The sequence below is a fragment of the Chionomys nivalis genome, chromosome 21 (assembly GCF_950005125.1).
Source record: "Chionomys nivalis chromosome 21, mChiNiv1.1, whole genome shotgun sequence".
Lineage (NCBI taxonomy): Eukaryota > Metazoa > Chordata > Mammalia > Rodentia > Cricetidae > Chionomys > Chionomys nivalis.
In genome coordinates this window covers 5,936,853-5,960,000 of record NC_080106.1, presented here as the reverse complement: position 1 = coordinate 5,960,000, position 23,148 = coordinate 5,936,853, and the positions used below count along the sequence as shown (strand labels likewise).

The 23,148-nt window shown below is 42.9% G+C and overlaps 1 protein-coding gene across 1 annotated transcript; it reads left to right on the top strand.

Annotated features, from left to right (window-relative positions):
* The first annotated feature begins 715 nt into the window (after positions 1 to 715).
* Positions 716 to 21,731, top strand: LOC130863328 (zinc finger protein 120-like). The gene is made up of 4 exons (XM_057753251.1): positions 716 to 781; positions 18,972 to 19,098; positions 19,293 to 19,353; positions 20,609 to 21,731. The coding sequence occupies exons 1-4, from the start codon at positions 779 to 781 to the stop codon at positions 21,438 to 21,440; spliced, it is 1,023 nt and encodes a 340-aa protein (XP_057609234.1). The 5' UTR covers positions 716 to 778; the 3' UTR covers positions 21,441 to 21,731.
* The last annotated feature ends 1,417 nt before the right edge of the window (positions 21,732 to 23,148 follow it).

The window sequence follows — 23,148 nt, the reverse complement described above, 5'->3', positions numbered from 1 at the left end:
TTTGTTGTCTTTTCAGGTCCCTGCATTTCTCTCCCTGGCTCTCTGAAGAGCCTGTGAAAGTTCCTTCAGTTCACCTGAACTCAACGTGAAGCCACAGAACAAACATCTCCTTTTGTGTCCTTAAATCACTTTTTTTTTTTTTTGGTTTTTCGAGACAGGGTTTCTCTGTGGTTTTGGAGCCTGTCCGCTGGTCTCGAACTCACAGAGATCCTCCTGCCTCTGCCTCCCAAGTGCTGGGATTAAAGGCGTGCGCCACCACCGCCCGGCCTTTAAATCACTCTTTAAAGTTGTTAATATTCTGGGCACCCTTCCACCTGTTCACAGGGAATCACTCCATGCCACATTGAGGAAAGGGCTATGCAGACACAGGCAGAGGAAACGGCTGTGCAGACCAGTCACGTTCATTCAGGAGGAAGAAGTGTAAAAGCCTAAGGGAGTGCGGGTTGATAGCAGGGCTAGCAATTGGAGCCACGGGCAAGTGCTATTGAAATGCAAACCTTTGCAGATCTGGGGTGTAGTTGGGTCTGGGCTGGAAGGCAGGGTCAGAAACTTTTGTGCAGGTTCTTTAAGCACACCGTAATGCAAAGGGAGGTGCGCTTGTCACTCAGGCCTCACCAGCCAATCAGGGTCTCCACGCCGAACTGCCAATCAGAAGCCGTTCAGGGTTCTTCCGGGAGCGTGGTTGCGGGCTTGGCTTTGTAGAGGAGCTGGTGTCAGTGTTTTCGCGTGCTGTGCTGTGAGCGCTGCTGCGGGGAGCTGTGAGGAGGCTGTCCACAACATGGTGAGCGAGGGGCTGCGGTCCCCGATAGGGAAGAGCAGATGGTGAGGTGTAGGAGCCGGTGTGACTGGGACTCCCCGGGGCTGGGTTAGAATCCCTGTCTGGTGAGTTCCTAAGCGGTCCCTGCAACTCCCTGAACCGAATGGTCCTCTGACGACTTTGCTCTGTGGGCTGCACCTGTGCAGCGCGTTGGGCGCAGGGAGCTGTGTGTGGAACCGTGTTTGGAGTCAACAACAATGCGCTTTTGGTGCAGTCAGGGAAGGCGGGTTGCCTAACTCGGAGAGGCCTGGTTTCTCCAGTATCTTCTAGAAGGACAGCAGCACTTTTCATTTAACCTTTACTTGTAAGGTCCGTTTACAGGTAGTTTTGTGGAGGTTGTAAAAGGCATCTCGTGTATTGGGTAGGACTCCACATTTAGCTGTGATGTAGACGAGCAGAATTGGTGACTTAAAGGATTTACCAATGCTTAGAGCTAGTAAATCTCATAAAGTGGAATTATCTGTCTCTCAAACACCCCAAAGATGATTATATGCTAACCAGGCCTGGTAGAGATAAGGGTAGTATGGTCCACATTTTTTTTTCCCACCAGGATTTTCCTGACATTTGGCTCCAAATCATTACAAAGGTGACCCACACCCTTGAGTGACCACCAGTCTATAGGCCCATCCCTGTATCAAAGAACAGACCTCTAACAAGTTGCTCAGGGAGGTATTGCGGGGTCACAACCCACCTAAAGGCTAGGTCTGCCTTACAGTTCCAGTTTTCTCCTTGATAGTTCTGAGAGAGGGGCAGTATGACACCAGGTGACAAGTATTTGAAAAGGAAAACACTTGTTTTCAGGACTGTCCTGGTCAAGCAAGGCTTTCATTTAGGCCCTGAGGCACGGAGGAGGAACATTCTTGGGGATGGTATAACAGCTTGGGAGCTTTGCCTAAGGCCTTGGTGTGTTGAGAAAAAGACAGAGCTTCTTTTCTAAAAGCAGGAATACAGAGCTGGTAGTGGTCTGGGGCCAGGGCCTCTGTGGAGGGTTCCTTTAATCCTGAGGGCCAAGGTCTTCCCAGCACTGGAGCTATGGTTGTTAGTTCCAAGGCCTCTGTGGGCTTAGTCAGTAATGTTCTTGAGATACCCTGCATTCTCCTTGTGCAACGGTTAATTAATTTTCTGAATTTTGCTCATTGTGTGGTAGTTGCTGCTGACTTTGTAGAAGCTCCCCATTTCTTTCCATCCCCCCAGTAACTAGTAGAAGAGATGCTGTTCTTCTTAAGCTTGCTTGACATGAGACGCAGCTGTGTAAGACCTCCCACCCCAGCTGTTACCTTTTCTACCTTCTCCTTTTCCTGTCTTCCTCATTCCCAGTCCCTTTCCCCTCAGGACCCTGTCACTGAAGAATGACCTGCTGCATCAGGTCACTGGTGTCCTTCAGAAATAATTCTGATAATGTCTTTACTGTGTCTCCCATCTGCCTAAGTGTCCACACTTTCGGTCTCCTGTCCCCATTTAAATTGTTCAGAGTGTAACCTGGTGCATGACCCTAAAAGAAACTAGGGATGACAGCAAATGTGGAATGCAGACTCTGTCAATGCTGCTCCTCTGAGCATTAGACAGAGATAGATGCAGGCTCTCGTTACGGAGATTTTTCTTTATTAATCTCTTAATTGTGTGGAGTGATTTCTCCCTGGGAAGACATAATTTTAGTGCAGCTGCATTTCCAGCCTTTTAGAAATGTTTCTGAGGCGAGCGCTCTTCTCTTGACTCAGGTGGCCTTGATTTCAGACTGTTGCACTCAGGGCAATGACCTTGCTCTCCTCTATATTACACCTGCAAACAGTTTAAATCACTGTGCTACCTCAGAGTTTTAAAATTATCCTTTTGAGTCATGGAGTCGACTGTCCTTTGCAGTTACAGGAAAACAGTTTGTGTGTGGAGCCCTCGGATCAGAACCGGAGAATAGTTTATTGTGTGCAGTGAAGGGGAAATGGTAAGCTGGCAGCTGCTGGAGTCACTGTCATGAAAGAGGACCCGGCCGTGGCAGGAGGAGCTAATCTGTAATTACACAGCGTGTGTCAGTTCACGTCACCAGATTGGTGGGTGTGCAGTTTGAGAAAGTTACCATGAAGCAATGAATATTGAATTTGCAATTAGGAAACTCTCCTGTGCAGATCTCTTCAGTCTGGTTCACACAGTTAAGTCGGCTTGGAAGTTTGAGACACAGATGATTGATTGGAACTCTGTGTGTCGGGTTACAGATCTCGGCAGCCAACATGTGCATATAGTCAAGATCAATCAGTCTTTAGTAATGGCCTTCCCTCTACTAGGGAAGGGCCTACTCTTTCTCACAGTCAGTATAACTAAGTTTTTAATCTTAAAAATGCATTATTTTTATCATTTTAAAAAGTCATTTAACTTGGTACCATTTTTAACATTTTCTTTTTTTTTTTTTTTTTCAAGACAGGGTTTCTCTGTGGCTTTGGAGCCTGTCCTGGAACTAGCTCTGTAGACCAGGCTGGTCTCGAACTCACAGAGATCCGCCTGCCTCTGCCTCCCAAGTGCTGGGATTAAAGGCGTGCGCCACCATCGCCCGTTTAACATTTTCTTTATGTGCATTAGAGTTCCTCTCCCTATTTGTCTCGTTCTCCAGTGTTTTGTGATCTTTAAGAATCTAATTCCTGGCCGGGCGGTGGTGGCGCACGCCTTTAATCCCAGCACTCGGGAGGCAGAGGCAGGCGGATCTCTGGGAGTTCGAGACCAGCCTGGTCTACAAGAGCTAGTTCCAGGACAGGCTCCAAAACCACAGAGAAACCCTGTCTCGAAAAACCGAAAAAAAAAAAAAAAAAAAAAAAAAAGAATATAATTCCTGGCCTGGCGGGTGGCGCACGCCTTTAATCCCAGCACTCGGGAGGCAGAGGCAGGCGGATCTCTGTGAGTTCGAGACCAGCCTGGTCTACAAGAGTTAGTTCCAGGACAGGCTCCAAAACCACAGAGAAACCCTGTCCCGAAAAACCAAAAAAAAAGTATCTAATTCCTTTTTTCTCAAGTGCTATTGATTTATTTATTTCTCTTGAGAGCAGTAATTTCCTACAGCTCAGGAGCTATGAAGTTGAGAATTGCTTTGAACACCTAATCCTGCCTCTGCTGCCCAGTGGTGGGAAGACAGTCCTGCAACCCCTTTCAGGCTGGGCCTTGACTGGTCAGTGAGAAGGATAAGAGACCAGAGAATGAGTGTCATCTAACCTCTCTGACTTTTCCTGGGGAGTTACAGATGAAGAAGGACCTATGCCAGAACTGAGTCACTGATCAACTCTGAATCTGATGTAGTCACAGCACAGAAAGGGAATGGCAGGGGGCTGGAGAGATGGCTCAGTGGTTAAGAGCACCAGCTGGTCCCGAGTTCAGTTCCCAGCAACCATCTGTAGTGAGATCTGGTGCCCTCTTCTGGCGTGTGGGCATACATGCAGGCAGAATGTTGTATACATAATAAATAAATAAATCTACAAGAGCTAGTTCCAGGCCAGGCTCTGTAGCTACAGAGAAAACCAAAAAAAAAAAAAAAAGGGAATGGCAGGAAGGAGGGGAGAGCTTTCCTGCTTTGGCAGTAGTTGATATTAGCAATGTGGAGTCAGGTAACCAATCTTAGATGCTTCATAAATATTTCGTGTGGCCATTTCTGGAGGTCCACAGTCCAGGGCAATCAAGAATCTGCGTAACCAAATTACTGCAGTTACACTAGCTTAATCAAAATAGAGGGTCTTTGTAAGAAGTTCTTACCCTGTCTACAGGACTGTTCCTTTCCGGGTTTCAGATGCACAGGCTGAGAAAGGTGTGAGCAGTCCTTGGTGTGCTCTCACACTTGGTGTGCTCTCTCACTTGGTGTGTTCTCTCACTTGGTGTGCTCTCTCACTTGGTGTGCTCTCTCACTTGGTGTGTTCTCTCACTTGGTGAGCTCTCTCACTTGGTGAGCTCTCTCACTTGGTGTGCTCTCTCACTTGGTGTGCTCTCTCACTTGGTGTGCTCTCTCACACATCCCTCGACTCTGGAGTTAATGGCACTAAAGCCTGTTTCAGCTTTTCAAAATAATTATTTGAGATAAAACTACATCATCTCCAGAGTCTCTTTCTTGCCCCCCAAGCCCTACCATGACCCCTCATTGTTTTCTAACTCATGGCCTCTTTTTCCCTTTGACAACCATCACTGTTTGAATGTGACCTGGTTAGCTGCAGGACTTCCCAGCTAGGAATCAAAGGGTTGGCTGCACTGGACACCGAGTGTGTAAAGCAATCTACACACAAAGGACCCTGTGCCTTGAACAAGGAACAGGAAGTGCTCCGGGAGCGTGGAAGAATGTCTACTCTGATACAAACTTTTCAGATGGGGCTCTGTCTGCTGGGCTGGAAGGGCAGAGCTGGAAAGGCCTGTGCTGAGTCATTAGATCTCTGCTCACCCAGTAGGGGAGCTGCTGATATTCTGAGATCCAGATGGGTGGCCCTAGCTAAGGAGGGACTCTGGCAAGGCTTAGCAGTAGGAATACTAGCTTGCAGGTCCTTTCTAGGACTGTAGGGAGTTGTAAGAAAGACCATAAGCCATGCCATGGTGAGTGTGGGGTGCTCAGAGCAGGTTTGCTGTGCTATCATTTCTGCTGGGACTTGAATGTACCATGAGCCAGATTGTGGTTCTGTTGGTCCATGTAATGACCCGGGCAGTGAACCTTGTCCTGTGAGCCTCCCTGTGTGGGATTTCCTGGGGAGGGGGAGGCTCTGCAGTCTCGGCATAGGAGGATCTGATGCTGTGCTTTCACTGTCCAGTGTGCACACACAGACAGTAGTGCTTGTGATGTGCGGTGGGAAAATGAGCTGGAAAAGGTAAAGGCCTACTTTCTGAATATTGAATTCTACTTTCAGGTTTGTCCTACGCATGATACAAGTAGTTTAGGAACTGGTAAAGAGATGACGTGGATCAATCTTCAGCCGTACATAATTAGAATGCTTTTGTCTTTTTGCTACCGCCAGCCAGCATGATGTGATTTGGTGAAGTTCAGTTCCAGTGGACAAAAGGGTTTCTGTTCTGCAGAGGTTTCTCAGGCATCATGGTATTGTGCAGGTCAATAGAGCAGATTCCACATCTTGTGCCGTAATCTGTGCGGAAGGAGGCATATTTTTAAATTATTCTGTGTTTGTTGTGGGATTGGGCATCAGAGGGACGGGGTTTATCTGAAACCACAACAAACCGTAAGAGGCTGCAGAGCCACAGCAGGGGATCATCTTCATTTGCAGAGAGCTTTAGAGCATGGGGCGTCTGTCTTTAGAACAAATACCAATGACTGGAGGTCAGAAACAGTGTAAGGGTCACCTTGAGTTAATTTGTAGAAGTTGTGAAGTCTGTGTTTATTTAATTTCTATACACATGGACTCATAGGGGGCTGGGTAACACTGGTCAAGACCCCACTTTTCCTGACTGAGATTCCCTAGGTCTTTTTTTTTTTTTTTTTAAGATATTTATTATATATACAGTGTTTTGCCTGCATGGTCACTTTCATGCCAGATGAGGGTGCCAGATCTCATTACAGGTGGTTTTGAGCCCTCTTAACCACTGAGCCATCTCTCCAGCCCGTCCCTAGGTCTTTTGATTAAAAGTTGACTATATTTTCTTGCCTTTGTTCTTGGCTTCCCCCCCCCATTCCCTTTATCCTTTCACAAACATTGTATACATCCTCGATTGTTGTGGCTTTGTAGTAAGTATAGAAGCCATATTGTATCAGTCTGTGTACTAGTTTTTCATAATCCTGAGTGTTTCCACCGCCTGTGTATCTTTGTAATCAGCTTTCCTGTTATAAAGCACTGGGCACTACCGTTGGATTGTGTTCTCTTTAAGGCAGAAATTCACCATTCACAGAATCTTACACTGAAGCAGCACATTCCCAAGGATCATTTATTTAGTTAGGTGTTGATGGTCTTGTTGTTAATCTATGAAAGACTTTGGTTTGTTGAATAAAATGTATTATGTGTCTTGGCGGTCCTCAGCACATCTTCTTTGGGATGACCTTAGTTCAGATACCAACACTCAAGTTGGTAGGCTCCAGTTAATCTGACACCCTCTCTGTGTCACCTGTATGCATGTAGAAGGTATTCTCTTCATGCACAAACATACACAAAAAACAGTAATAAACTTGTTTCAAAAGTGCTTGTTACTTATAAAGCAATTAGAGCAAAACCAGCTGCTTTGGGTGCATACTGATTCTTTTAAAATCTGTTATCATGCATTTTATTTTGAAAATTTTTCATTTCCTCACCCTCATGTTGGCTTCAGGAGGTCATCTAGTATAGAACACAAAATGGTATTCTATGTGATCCTAACAGGCATCCTTTCCTTTATCAGAAGAGAATCAGATTCTTTCAGTAGTCGAAACTATTTTCTTCCTTCCTTCCTTCCTTCCTTCCTTCCTTCCTTCCTTCCTTCCTTCCTTTCTTTCTTATTTAATCAGTGTTCTATCTGCATGCCAGAAGAGGGGACCAGATAGAATTACAGATGGTTGTGAGCCCCCATGTGGTTGCTGGGAATTGAACTCAGGACCTCTGGAAGAGCAGCCAGTGCTCTTAACCTCTGAGCCACCTCTCCAGCCCCTCGAAACTATTTTCTACAAAGTTAAAACATCAGAAAGCTTCAAGCAAATCTCCAATTTTGGTGGGACAATCTCCTTGCCCAACTAATTTTCTTTCTTTCTTTCATTTATTTTTTATTTTTCAAGACAGGTTTTTCTGTAGCTTTGAAGCCTGTTCTGGAACTCACTCCATAGACCAAGCTGGCCTCGAACTCACAGAAATCCGCCTGCCTCTGCCTCCCAAGTGCCAGGATTAAAGGTGTTTGCCACCACGCCAGGCCTTCCAACAATTTTTCTGTGACTGGCAAAGGAGAGAACTGAGTGCACAGGATGAGTGGCTGTGATTACTTGGAGTTTGATTTTGATTAGGATCTTGTTCTTGTTTAAGGGACCATCATCTATATTTGCAGGTCTCCTTGGTGTCTTGTTTAAGGGACCATCATCTATATTTGCAGGTCTCCTTGGTGTCTTGTTTAAGGGACCATCATCTATATTTGCAGGTTTCCTTGGTGTCTTGTTTAAGGGACCATCATCTATATTTGCAGGTCTCCTTGGTGTCTTGTTTTGCCAGTGCTGTCATCTGTGCTGCTGATTTTATTAATTGTAGTCTAATTATGTTCATTTTCTGGAAAATAATGGACCTTCACCAAATTTGTATTCATACAATATCTTGTTATGAGTTCCTTGAGTTTTTTTTTTTAATATATTTATTTGTTTGTTTGTTTATTATGTATACAATATTCTGTCTGTGTGTATGTCTGCAGACCAGAAGAGGGTACCAGACCTCATTACAGATGGTTGTGAGCCACCATGTGGTTGCCGGAAATTGAACTCAGGACCTTTGGAAGAGCAGGCAATGCTCTTAACCACTGAGCCATCTCTCCAGCTCCGAGTTCCTTGAGTTTTGATTGGCTTGGGAACTTTCTGTGGGGAGACAGTTTTAGTTTTCTCTGCTTGATCTTAGAGGCTTGCCTTGTCTCATTTCCTGGCATTTCTGTGTTCTCCAGTTGTTGCTATCTTTGTTTGGTTTTTTGCTGCTTTAGTAACTGGTATAATTAATTCATTGGCTTTGCTTCTTTAAAACCATCTCATATGAGCCGGGTGGTGGTGGCGGCGCACGCCTTTAATCCCACCACTTGGGAGGCAGAGGCAGGCGGATCTCTGAGTTCGTAGACCAGCCTAGTCTACAAGAGCTAGTTCCAGGACAGGCTCCAAAACCACAGAGAAACCCTGTCTCGAAAAACCAGGGGGAAAAAAGAAGCCATCTTGTATGTTATTGTATCTTTTTCCTAATTATCCTCAGTTGTGAACATGACATAACTTAGAGTCATCTGAGAGAACATCAATTGAGGTTGTGCCCAATCAGAACATCTGATTACTGTGTCTGAGAGAGATTGTGTTGATTCTGATTGATGCGGGAAGGCTCTTCCACTGAGTTGTCAGTATCTCTAAACAAGTGGTCCTGGGCTGGATTAGAGGGATAGCTGAGCCTGAGACAGTGACTAAGCAAGAGAGAAAGCCAGGAAACCATGTTTTCCTCTTGTGTTGCCTTCAGTTATTGATGTGGGAAGGTCATTGGTTAATTAATAAACTGCTTGGCCTGATAGGTCAGAACATAGGTGGGTGGAGTAGACAGAACAGAATGCTGGGAAGAAGGAAAGTGAGCCAGACGCCATGCCGCTCCTCTCCAGGGCAGACGCGATGAAGCTCCAGCCCAAGATGGAAGTACGCTAGAATCTTCCTGGTGGGTCACATTAATTGAGGTGGGTTGATAAGGATGTGAGAGTTGGCCAGTAGGAGGCTGGAGCTAGTGGGCTAGGCAGTATTTATATGAATACAGTTTGTGTGTTGTTATTTTGGGGCAAAAGCTAGCCAGTGGTGTGGAAGCCGGGCAGCAGGAACACAGCCCTCAGCTCCTTCTACAAGTTATTAGCTTGAGTTTCTATCCTAATCTCTCACAAGGAGGGATTGTGACCTAGGGGTATCAACCACATAAACTTGTTCATTATCTGAGTTGCTTTTGGTTAGAGAATTTAATGATGGCAACGGAGAAGAAAGTTTGAACAACAACAACAAAAAATGGTGCCTCAAAGGTGATTTTGTTTTTGCAAAGGACCCGTGACTGTTGAAGGTATTAGGACTTTAGATGGTAAAACCGTAGAAAGCTGTTCACAGAGCTCCATCAGCTGTTCTAGTAGGACCTGGAAAATTGCAATCTTGAGAGTACTTGCAGACAGTAGTTCTCAAGGTTATAGGATTCTAGTGGGTAAGGCTCTGCAGGGAACCATGGACGTGGCCTGGACTATCTGCCTTGAGAGACATGTGTCATAGGATTTTCAGGTTAAAGTCCATGGCTCCTGGGGCACAATATACCTTCCTGTTCCTGATGTAGCCCCTCCCTGCCCCAACCAGTGAAACATTCAGGCTGCTTTGTGTTTCTCTATATGATCCCTTCGTAGTCAAGGATGAATGGGAGCTTCACAGGACAATTGGTTTCAGAGATTAATCTTGTGTACCCTGCACAGTCTGCAAACTTCCTTACACCATGGCAACTACAATTGTATTGATCCTGGAAATTGCCATTATCTTCTGTTTCTGATCAAGGCATAAAAGTCTGATTGCTGTTAATAAATCAGTCACAGCCTTGACTTGCTGTGGTCCCGCTATCCAAAGCCTGACTTCTTCCTTTGTGGCCCCATTGGGTGACCGTGGCCTGGTAAGTTAGCACAGGTGCTTATAAAACTCCATGAAGAATGTAGCCAGAGGTCATTTGTGGGATATTTTAGCCCCAATTTTTTTTTTTTTTTTTGGTTTTTCGAGACAGGGTTTCTCTGTTGTTTTGGAGCCTGTCCTGGAACTAGCTCTTGTAGACCAGGCTGGTCTCGAACTCAGAGATCCTCCTGCCTCCCAAGTGCTGGGATTAAAGGCGTGCGCCACCACCGCCCGGCCCCCCAATTTTTTCTTATCCTCGCCATGTACTGAAAAAGTAAGTAATATGGTATTAAAAAGTAATGGGCTGATTTCTTAGATAATTTTATTTATTATTTATTATTCTAATATTTATTGCCTCTGCTGGGTGGTTATTACTAAGACTCAGGTCTACAGTGAAAAACAAATGGGCTTAGAAAGAAATGAAAAGTCTGTTTTGCAGAGAAAAACAGCAGTAGGGAGTTTCATATGTCAGTCAGGTGGTGAGAAAGAGGCAGGAAGTCTAGGAATGTGCCCCAAGGCTAAGACTCCATCCAGCTGAGCTTTTGATTCATGGAAGGAGTAAGAAAAGTGATTTCTAGTCCCAGGAAGGAACTTCATCCAGAACCTGTAATAACAGTTGTGCATGTTTGGTGGGGTCCATCCAAACTTGGCAGGGTCTCCTATGTTGTACTGATTCTGGAAACAAGAAAGATGCAAAGTTTAAAAGTTATGGATGGATCTTTTTCCTGTGGTCAGTTCATCACTATTATACCCATCTGTGTTTGATAGAGTCGGACCCTCAGTGAGGAGAGTGTGTGAGTTCATTGTATGCAGTGGTGATGATGAAGGCGGGTTGAATTTGAGACCACAGGATGTGGAGATCCCAAGCTATGAGACTTCTGCCATTGAGAGCTGCGTATGGGGATTGGATGTAGCAAAGGACAGAGATTTGTGAGAAGTTGCAGAAATAGAGCTATCTGCCCGCTGCCCCCCACGCGCGCTCTATGTGCTAGAACCCAGTTCGTGAGCTTCGGGCAAGGGGCTGGAGGCTGAGGAAACACGCAGAGACAGACCGACACACGGACTTCTAATCGCTGGTACAAAAGCCCTTCTTTAATAGCACCATGGAGGCTTAAATACCCTGCAGTCAATGGCCAACAGGTGAAAATCCCATCCTCTGATCCTCTAGGATAGGCACAGCTTCTAGTAACTTCAGTTAGAAGGCTCTAGCAGGGAAGAGCAGCTGAAGGCCAGGACTCAATTACTCCCAACACTATCTATGCCCTTTGAAAATGAAGCCCCATTGTCTGAGATTTGGCCTGTTGAGTTTTTGTTTTTCTTTGATTCTATCTTCCTTTGCTTGTTCTTATTCCTCTCTTTCATTTATGTTTTATTTATTCTTCCCTCATCCCAGCCGCACCATTTCCTCTCTCCATTCCTCTCAGTCCTCTGCCTTTTCCCCAAACCTCCCCCCTTCCATTTTCCTTTAGAGAAGAGGAGGTCTCTCATAGATACCAACTAGACATGGTGTCTTAGTTAGGGTTTCTATTGTTGTGATGAAACACCATTACCAAAAAGCAAGATGGGGAGAAAAGGGTTAATTTGCATTGCACTTTCAGACTGATGTTCACTATTAAAGGAAGCCAGGACAGAAACTCAACCAGGGCAGAATCCTGGAGACAGGAGCTGATGCAAATGCCCTGGAGGAGCTGTTTACTGGCTTACTCCAAATGACTTCCCTTCTTATAGAAGCTGGGACCACTCTCAATTGGCTGGGCCCTCCTCCCATTGATCAATAATTGAGGAAAAAATACCTTCCTGATGGATCTCATAGAGGCATTTCATCCACTAAGGCTGCCTCCTTTCTGATGCCTCTGGCTTGGTGTCAAGTAGACACACAAAGCCATCCCACACAATGGTCTAACAAGGTACAATGAATGACACTAGGCTCAAACCACCCTATCGAGGCTGGATTGGGCAGCCCAGTCTGAAGGTAAGGATCCCAAAAGCAAGTAAATGAGTCAAAGACACCCGCAACGGGGGATTTCAGAATACTTATCAATTAATACTTAGTACCTGTGGGAGTCTGAATGTAATTGGCCCCGTAAGTTCATAGAGAGTGATACTATTAGGAGGTGTACCCTTGTTGGAGGAAGTGTGCCACTGTGGGGGTGGGTTTTGAGGTCTCATATGCGCAGCCACACCCAGTCTCATCTCTTTATGTTGCCTGTGGGTCAAGATGTACAGTGTCTCCGGCACCACGACTTCCTGCATGCTACCACGTGGCACCGTGATGATGGACTAAACCTCTGAAAATGTATGCTGCCAAGTTGTTTTCCCTTTATGAGAGCTGCCGTGGTCATGGTATCCCTTCACAGCAATAGAACCTCTAACAAAGGCTGTACATGTTTTGTTATTCATTAGAGAGAAAATAATATGAGACACTGCTAATAAACCTTTGATACAGTCATATTACATACACATAGGCTTGCATAGTTGCCCCTCGTGTTATTAATAGAAAATCTAGTGGTCACATATAGTCATCCTTTAGTTCATGTTAAATAACAACAACAGCTATTTAACTCAGTGTTGATAGTACAGCAAATAGTGCTATAACTGTGAACCAACAACCTTTTATTTTTCACCCCAGGAAAATTTAAAAGAGAGTAGTTTTTCAACAATTCCAATATGGTAACTGGAAATTTTCTACCTATTTTAGAAAAGTATTCTTAAAAACTCATTGGGAAGCCGGGCGGTGGTGGCGCACGCCTTTAATCCCAGCACTCGGGAGGCAGAGGCAGGCGGATCTCTGTGAGTTCGAGACCAGCCTGGTCTACAAGAGCTAGTTCCAGGACAGGCTCCAAAACCACAGAGAAACCCTGTCTCGAAAAACCAAAAAAAAAAAAAAAACTCATTGGGTTACTGGCAGCTGAGGTATTTACTTTGGTAAGCGTTGTTTCAGCTCCCATAGTTGGAGTCTTAGCATTCAAACAAAACTTCCAAACACCTCCATTTACAATGCGCTAGTTAAAATATTTCTAAATTAGAAAAAGCTCAAAAAAATTGATTCCATAGAATGATTGGATGGAGAAAAAACAACCTAAGAACATAAAGATTATGAAATTTCTCCCACTTCCAGTTCTCTTGAAGTATAAGTAAATATGAGGAAAATTGTTGGAAGCTCCCTCTTTTATAGAAAATTGCCAGGCTTTGAATAATGAGCCAATGGTATAGAATGAAATGTTTACTGGAATTTGTTTTAAAATATTCAGTATATAATTCAGCATATAATTACCCATTGTGAGTTCTAAGCCAACTGGAGCTTTCTATAATGAGATCTTGTCTCGAACAATGCAAAATTATATTCAACTATATTTATGTGCTTGTGTTTGTGTGTGTATGTGTGTGTGCTACTAAGACATTTCTTATTATCGTGCTCACTTTGTAGACCAAACGGGCTCAAATTAAAAAAGATCTGCCAGGCTCTGATACCATGCTTGTCTATATTCATTTCGGAGAATGGCAGACGGGGAACAGTGGCTGACACCTGAAATGACTAAGAGATATTGTCCTGAAACCCCTGTGCCGGGAGCCATGTGACTTCTTTGTGGGACAAGGCTTGGAAATAGCATGAACAAATACTTTTTGGCAAGGTGAGGGAGAATTTAACCCATTTTTGGCAAGGCCGGCGGATAATTGGCTGTATAATTCTGGGCTTTCCCCAGGAGCGTATGTGCTAGCTGCTCTCCTGGCTCTCCCCTTTACACAGATCGTATTGCTGGCTGCTCCTAGTCTTACCTCCTTAGAACCGTCGGTGAGATGGGTATCACACTAGGAAAACCGTCCCTTGATGACTCTCAGAAGTAAAGGGACAGTTGCGTGGTGCGTTTGTTAATTGTTAAACAATTGTTTCACAGCTCTAAAATTTATTAAGTAGAGATTTTTCGCTTGAGTCTGTTTTGAGACACAGTCTCTCACTTTCTAATCCTGTTTGGCCTGGAACTCATTATGTTGTAGATAGGCTAGCTTTGGAACTTGCAGAGATCCACCTGCTTCTGCCTCACATGACCACACCTGGGTAAAAAGAGATGTTTATCATGGGCTTTAGCTCAGATATTACTAGAAAGAAAGGACTTTGGGAGTGTATGGTCTTGTGAGGGAGAACCACACTTAAGAACTGATAGAAAGCCGAGCTCTGGCCACAGCACTGGGTGAGGTTTCAGCAGGGGTGGCAGGCAGCTGCGTCTCGCAGAGCAGGAATGTCAGTACTTGGATGGGTCTCAGAGCTCAGCTGTTAGGGTACAGGGAAGGAAGTTGGCCAGGCCTGGGAGAAGACAAGACTATCATTTACTCTGAAGACTGTAAGGTTGGGGTGAAGAGTGGGGCAGGAAGAGCATGTTCAGGCCATGATTTTTGCAGAGGGGGTGTCTGCTCACCGACTTCAGCCATCACTGGGCTGCCGTGGTCCTGCTCTCTTTCTTCAGCTATTCGTTGCTCTGTGCGTCCAGAAAAACATTTAGAAATGTCAAAGTCAGTATTTCCTAGCCATGGACCCCAAATGCTTTTAACACATCCATTGACCGTCCTGCATTGAGCCTGGATTGTGTATATTATTGTGTTTTCTTTGAAGTTTTTGATTGTGAAGGAGCTAAGTAACCAACAAATATACTTTAAAGGTATCTTTAATTCAAAATATGGGTCTAAGGATATGTTGCTTGGAAAAGAGGTTCTTTTGTTTCCACAGAGGATGAAAACCTGTGGATTGCTTCCAGACTAATATGGCTTGATGGACCAAGAGCCCCTGAAAGGTCACTTTGACCACCCCTCAAAAAATTACTTCACTGCCGGGCGGTGGTGGCGCACACCTTTAATCCCAGCACTCGGGAGGCAGAGGCAGGCGGATCTCTGTGAGTTCGAGACCAGCCTGGTCTGCAAGAGCTAGTTCCAGGACAGGCTCCAAAACCACAGAGAAATCCTGTCTCGAAAAACCAAAAAAGAAAAAAAAAAATTACTTCACACAATAAACAGCAGGAAGCAGTTTGGAGAGTACTATGACCGAATTCCCAAATATTGTTTACAATTAAAGGGGGATATGCTATAGAGATTTACATGGGTATGGATCTTGGTTTATCAAGGTCAATTTTGTTATACTGTATTTTTTTTTTAAGATTTATTTATTTATTATGTGTACAACATTCCTTCCATGTGTGCCTGAATGCCAGAAGGGGGCGCTGGGTCTCATTATAGATGGCTGTGAGCCACCATGTGGTTGCTGGGAATTGAACTCAGGACCTCTGGAAGAGCAGTCAGTGCTCTTAACCACTGAGCCATTTCTCCAGCCCCTATACTGTATTTTTGATCTTGATTATGGTATTATGTTTGTGAAGCTCATTTAAAAATGTAATATATAACTAAGAAATACAGGTTAATAGATACCCATCTGTAATGATCAAGCTTGTAGTCATGTTAGGTTTTCTAGATGTACATACAGAGATAAATTTCAGATAGATAGGCATTCTTCAAACCTTTCAGGAGCCTAAATGAATTTCACTAAAGGCACACTCAATAAAACTGCTGGATTAATTCATTTCAGAGTCCTGTACAAAAGGAGCAAGCTACTCCCCAATCTAGACTTCCAGACCAAAAGAAATACTCAAGAATATATACTAAAGCTGGGTGGTGGTGGTGCACGCCTTTAATTCCAGCACTCAGAAGGCAGAGGCAGGCGGATCTCCGTGAGTTCAAGGCCAGCCTGGTCTACAAGACCTAGTTTCCAGGAGAGGCTCCAAAGCTACAGAGAAACCCTATCTCGAAAAACAAAACAAACAAACAAAAAAAAAAACAAAAACCCTTCAAAGACTACAGAATATGGCATGTTTTAGGGCTTTTTCATGGCAGTAAGACACATCTGTTCCTGGCAGCACCAATCACTTCAAGAGGAGGATGGGCATCAAAGAAGCTCCATTTGGGCAAGAAACTGTTCTTGCTTGGGCTGCTTGATGGTAATTTTTTTTTTTTTTTTTTTTTTTTTTTTTTTTTTTTGGTTTTTCGAGACAGGGTTTCTCTGTGGCTTTGGAGCCTGTCCTGGAACTAGCTCTTGTAGACCAGGCTGGTCTTTGATGGTATTCTGAACATTCTGGAGGACACAGAAGAAAGTGATTGACAAACTGCCAATATAGGTGGAACTGTCTTTGAAATTTCCTGCTTTGTGGAAAAGTCTGCCAAATGCTATGGGCCAGTGGGCTAAAGATGGGAGCCCCAACAGTACAGAAGAACTTTGGGTGACTGTCCAGGTAGTGAGATGTCTCAGTCAATTCTAGAGTTTTGGAAGTTGCTTACAATGTACTTCCTGTTTATTATATCCTTCAGGAGTCTTTGATGGAATTGAAGAATAGTTATTATAGTTTTCCTTAGATATGATTAAAGATAAAGTGGATATAAATATTGTAACTGTAATTCTTAATACCTGTTTCGTTATATGTAATTTTTCTATGTTAAAGTTAAAACCTTTCTTCTTATTTAAACAGAAAAGGGGAGGTGATGTGGAATTCTCTTCTGTGTGCTGTGATTACCATTAATGAATAAAGAAACTGCTTTGGACCTATAGCAGGGCAGAACAGAACTTAGGTAGGTGGGGAAAACTAAACTGAATGCTGGGAGAAAGGAGGTGGAGTCAAGGAGAAGCCATGGAGGTGCTGCTGGAGACAGACGTGCTGAAACTTTGCTGGTAGGCCACAACCTCGTGGTGATGCACAGATTAATGGAAATGGGTTAAATTAATATGTAAGACTTAGCCAATAAGAAGCTAGAGCTAATGGGCCAAGCAGTATTTTAATTAGTAGTTTCTGTGTGATTATTTTGGGGCTAAGCAGCTAGGAACAAACAAGCGTCCTTATTGCAACAAGGAATGATGGATAGTTGCAATTGAGCCCACCTATATGCAAGACCAACAAGAACTGAGTATTCTCTTCTGCACTGTGTTGATTATTGATGCTCCACATTTATATTGCTAACATTTTCATCTGTCCATTTGTAACTGTTTAAAGATGCTGTAGGGGACAAGTCTTGACAAAACCACTTCTTGCCAGGGTAGGGGCCTGGGGATTTAGAAACATAAGTAAAGAATACTAAGACTTGTAAAAAATAATAAAACAGAAACCATAGAAAAGTCCCTGGAGGGTGTTCCTGTGAATACTGAAATCATCCGTGTTTAATTTACCATAAGGCAACAAAAGACTTTTTTTTTTTTTTTTTTTTGGTTTTTTTTCGAGACAGGGTTTCTCTGTGGCTTTGGTTCCTGTCCTGGAACTAGCTCTGTAGACCAGGCTGGTCTCGAACTCACAGAGATCCGCCTGCCTTTGCCTCCCAAGTGAACTTTTTAAACATGATATAAATGACAACTTGAACAATGAATTGCTTCAACACTTTGAGACACCAAGTCATTAGCATTCTGTTGTTTAGGCAGTGAAGCCACCTTAGACCAAGTGTCCTGAAGGCAGCCACTCCCCAGGTGACCTCAGTACAAAAGGAGGAGCAGAAGTACACATGCATGTCCTGAACATCTGTGAGGATGGAAGGGATCTATCTGTATGAGCCATCTTAGTGTCAAAAGAACCAAGCAAACACATCCTGAGTCGGGACATGTAGCTATACTTGTCAACCATTTTGAACAACCTCCAAACTCTTTGACCATAAGACAAGGTAGAAATAGGCTCACCTTTCTGGACCATCAGACAAGGTAGAAATAGGCTCACCTTTCTGGACCTCCACAACATGCAGTACCAGTTAGTAAAATATCATTGACGTTACAGTTTAATTTGGGGTAGATCAGGTTTCTGGAAGGTAAATATAGAACTGGAGTGAATACATAACTCTACAAAAAAAAATCACTAAAAAAAATCTGTTTTTTTTGTTTGATTTTGCATGGGGGACAGGGTTTCTCTGTAACTTTGGAGCCTGTCCTGAAACTAGCTTTTTTAAATATTTATTTATGTATACAATATTCTGTGTGTATGCCTGCTAGCCAGAAGAGGGCACCAGACCTCTTTACAGATGGTTGTGAGCCACCAATGTGGTTGCTGGGAATTGAACTCAGGACCTTTGGAAGAGCAGGCAATGCTCTTAACCTCTGAGCCATCTCTCCAGCCCCTGAAACTAGCTCCTGCAGAACAGGTTGGCCTCAATACAGAGATCCGCCTGCCTCTGCCTCTGAGTGCTCCCTAGTGCTGGGATTAAAGGTGTATGTTACTACTGCCCGGCAGGGTCTTTATTTTTAAGATTTGTTTACTATGTATGTAGTGTTCTGTCTGCATGTATCCCTGCAGGCCAGAAGAGGGCACCAGATCTCACTATGGATGGTTGTGAGCCACCATGTGGTTACTGAGATTTGAACTCAGGACCTCTTGAAGAATAGCCAGTGTTCTTAACTGCTGAGCTATCTCTCCCTCTGGAGGCAGGGCCTTAATATGTACTTCTGACTGTCCTGGAACTGACTGCATAGCCTAGGTTGGTGTTCACCTCGGGAACTTCTGAGTGCAGCGGTTAATGGTGTGAGCCAATACAGTCAACTTACCCATCTTATTTTTCTATTTTGTAGTTAGAAATTATACACTTTTATTCCTGTGTACTCTGAACTGTTGGTTTGTTTCCTTTTGTTGATCTGTTTACTTGTATCTGTTGTTTCATAGTCATTTCTCTTGCACGATGATCTCCCATTTACAGTGTACAGAAATGACAGAGGTGAAGCTCCTATTCAGTTTCCTTCTAAAGTGACTTGGGGATTGCCTTATAATGTCTATCATGTAATAAGTATGAGGAGCACCACAATTGTATGACAATACTGTCAAAGAAGTATATATTTACAATGTCACTCTCATGCTTTCTGTTGTACACATGTATGGGTCATTTCAGAAGGCAGTGACCTATGATGATGTGCATGTTGACTTCAGTTGGGAAGAGTGGAAGTTGCTGGATCCTTTCCAGAAGAATCTCTACAAAGATGTGATGCTGGAGACCTACAGGAACCTCACTGCCATAGGTAAGACTGGATCTTCCTTCAGGTTTTGAAATAAGGGGAGAACTGTTACCTTGATTCTTGCTGCTCTTCTGTAGTTTGAGAAAGAAGAGTGAGGTGAATAAATCAGGCATGATTCTAAGGTTCACCAAAGATAGTAACTTAAAGTTTGCACAATTTTCAATAATATACCTACATTTTCTGGTACTATATTTTAGGATACAGTTGGGAAGACCATAATATTGAGGAACATTGTCAAAGTTCTCAAAAACATGGAAGGTAATTATCATGAGCAAGCTGATACAAACGTGCCTCTGAAGGGATTGTAATGTGTCCTGGAAGTTGTAAGCAGAAGCAACAGTGTAAATAAACATAAATTCATGTACATTGAAGATTATTAAATTCTCACAAAACCCGTACCTCAATTTCAGGTAGGTGAATTGCATTTGCAAGGCATTCTATTAAGAAAGAAGACAAGGAAATGGTTCCTTAACAGATACCACCATTTGAATCATAGTTCTATGAGAGCTGTGCTGTAGAACTGCCGATCTATTTAGTTTCATACCACTCATTTTACAAAAGGTATACATGTTGAATAGGTAATAAGTATATCTCCAAAACTTTGTAATAAGCATACAGCCCATAGGAAAACTAGTGTTACTCATATACTTGTTGTTCCTGGGCTGCGTATCGTGAGAGCTGCAGTTAGGGCCAAGACTCAAGGTGCTGTTGTTATCGAGAAATCTTAATCCCTATACCACATGTCTGTGAGAAACAAAGTCAAACTGTGTGACTTCAATATGGAAGCCTTTTATTTGTTATTCTTCATATGTCACTCTGGATACAAGTCATATGAGCATAGGGATATGGGCAGGCATAACACTTTTCTCTGAGAACAATTAAAAGTTATGTAGCAGTCCCCACATTGAATATACTTCTTGAATTTGATTCAAGTATACAAGTATTTGGTTTCCCAGCTTCAATACATCAACAAACACTGCAGAAAAGCCCTATGAGCACTAGGACTGAGCATAAACTTCTGTTTGTCCTAGGTGACTTAACAATAGATTATGAGCCGGGCAGTGGTGGCGCACGCCTTTAATCCCAGCACTCGGGAGGCAGAGGCAGGTGGATCTCTGAGTTCAAGACCAGCCTAGTCTACAAGAGCTAGTTCCATGACAAGCTCCAAAGCCACAGAGAAACGCTGTCTCGAAAAACCAAAAAAAAAAAAATAGATTATGAGTCTAATGTATAGGATAATTTATAAATGCAGTAAGAGTGGTGATGCTCTCAGTTTTTCCAGCTCCCTTGAAATAGGTGCAAAATCTCATATAAAAATATTTTGTGTATGCGAACCATGTAATAAAGGATCTTACCATCACAGGTATCTTCAAAGATGCAAAACAGCCCATGATAAAATCTTAGATTTTATCTTTACAATTGGACCAAATTGTAAAAATTATTCATAAGATATATTGATTCAACAGTGTATTGAATGTGGTAAAGGTTTTATGTGTACCAATTATCCTTGCAGGCTTGAAAGAAGTCATACTGGAGAGAAACCTTCTGTATGTACTCAGTGTGTTAAAGCCTTTGCATATGACAGTCATCTTCAAAGGCATGAAAGCACACATGCTGGAGAAAAACCCTATAAATCTAGCCAATGTGGCAAAACCTTTGCACATGATAAAAATCTTCAAATGCAAAAAAGAACACATACTGGAGAGAAACGCTATCAATGTAATCAATGTGGTAAAGCCTTTGCACGTCATAGTAATCTTCGAACACATAAAAGAACACACACTGGAGAGAAACCCTATGAATGCAATCAATGTGGTAAAGCCTTTCCACATTACAGAAATCTTCAAATACATAAAAGAACACATACTGGAGAGAAACCCTATGAATGCAATCACTGTGGTAAAGCATTTGCACGTCATGGTAATCTTCATGCACATAAAAGAACACATACTGGAGAGAAACCCTATGAATGCAATCAATGTGGTAAAGCCTTTTCTCACCCCAGTCATCTTCAAACACATAAAAGAACACATACTGGAGAGAAACCCTATGAATGCAATCAATGTGGTAAAGCTTTTGCACAACAAATTACTCTTCAAATACATAAAAGAACACATACTGGAGAGAAACCCTATGAATGCAATCAATGTGGTAAAGCCTTTTCAGACCACAGTCATCTCCGAACACATAGAAGAACACATACTGGAGAGAAACCCTACAAATGTAATGAGTGTAGTAAAGCCTTTTCGTGTCGTAGATATCTTAAAAAGCATAAAAGAAGACATGCTGGAGACTATGACTATAATCAATGTGGTAAAGCCTTTGTACAACACAATCATCCCTAAACAAATAAAACATACTGGAGAGAAACCCTATGATTGTAAACAATGTGGTAAATCTTTTGCACATCCCAGTAATCTTCAAATACATAAAAGAACATATAATGGAGAGAAACTCAATGAATGTAATCAGTGTGCTAAAGCTTTTATATGTCAGGCGTCTTCAAAATCGCGAGAGGAGCCGTACTACAGGGAATCCTAAAGATATAGCTGGTGTGCTGAGCCTTTGCATTGTGTGTAGGGGTAGAACTGTGTGCAGTCAGTCTGTTGAAGCCTGCATCTTACAGTAGTCCTTGAATACCTGTGAAAATACCACGGGCTTATTATTATAAAGTATTTGGTAAGACTTGCATTCAGTTACACAAGAATATTTTGTAGAAAAAATATTGACAGTGTCAACAATCTGTTCAACCTTCATGATGTCCAATTTTACACTGTTTCCCTTGCAAACAAATTACAAGAGACTTGTAATATTTTTATATTTTGTGTATGTGGGTGTTCATGTTCATAGGAACCATGTGAGCCACATGCACAGAAGGGGGTTAGAGGACAACTTTGGGTCTTTGGTTTGCTGCTTCTGTCCCTCAGGTTTTCTGGGATTTTTTGATCTCTACCTCTCATCTCATACACAGGATGCTGAGATTCTAGGTTTGCATTTATGCATCCAGCTTTAGTGGATTCTAGGAATCCAAACTTGGGTACTCATTCTTGTGTGGACAGCACTTAACCCACTGAGCCATCTCCCTAGACCATAATGTTTTAATTTCATGAGAATAAAAAGGATGGAAAGTAGCATTGCTCCTACTTATTTATAAAATATTATGTTGTCTTTCATAAAAAATAAAAATAGTTCATATGCCTTCTTTATTAGCTACTTGGGAGGATTAGGCAGGAAGATTGTAAGTTCTAGACCAGTATGCTCTACTTGATGAGACCCTATCTGGAAATAACTTAAAATAAAATTATAAAATTAAAAGGGTTGGATAACACACCTGAATTCCCAGAATGTGGGAAGTGGGGAAAGGAGGATTAGGGATTCAAGGCCAACATTAGCTGTATTGTGAATTGGTCAGCCCGACAATAGTGAAACCCTGCCTGGAACAAAGTGATGGAAAAATGTGAAGAAAGTACTTTAGGAAATTCTGAAAATTATGTTTCAACAAATAATACAAAAAGAAATAAAATGACAAGGGGGGAGGACCTTGGACTTCACACAGGGCAGGGAATCTGGACTGCTCTTCAGACTGGAGGGGGAGGGGAGAGAAATGGGAGGTGGGGAGGAGGCGGAATTTTTTTCAATAAAAAAATAAAAAAAGAAATAAAATGACAAAAAAAAGAGTGGCATTATTGATTACTTCAACATGGTTTAACTTGCAGTCCTTCAAGACAAAAATACAGGGTGGTGGTGGCGCACGCCTTTAATCCCAGCACTCAGGAGGCAGAGGCAGGCGAGTCTACAATACCTAGTTCCAGGACAGGTTCCAAAGCTATAGAGGAACTCTGTCTCAAAAAATTAAAAAGAAAAAGACTCAAAATCAGATTTTCTATAATATTCCAATTCAGTAAGTACTTGAAAATTAGTTTCTTTAAAGACCTCTAGAGTCTTATTAAAAATGAGTTGAAGGGGGCTGGAGAGATGGCTCAGTGGTTAAGAGCATTGCCTGCTCTTTCAAAGGTCCTGAGTTCAATTCCCAGCAACCACATGGTGGCTCAC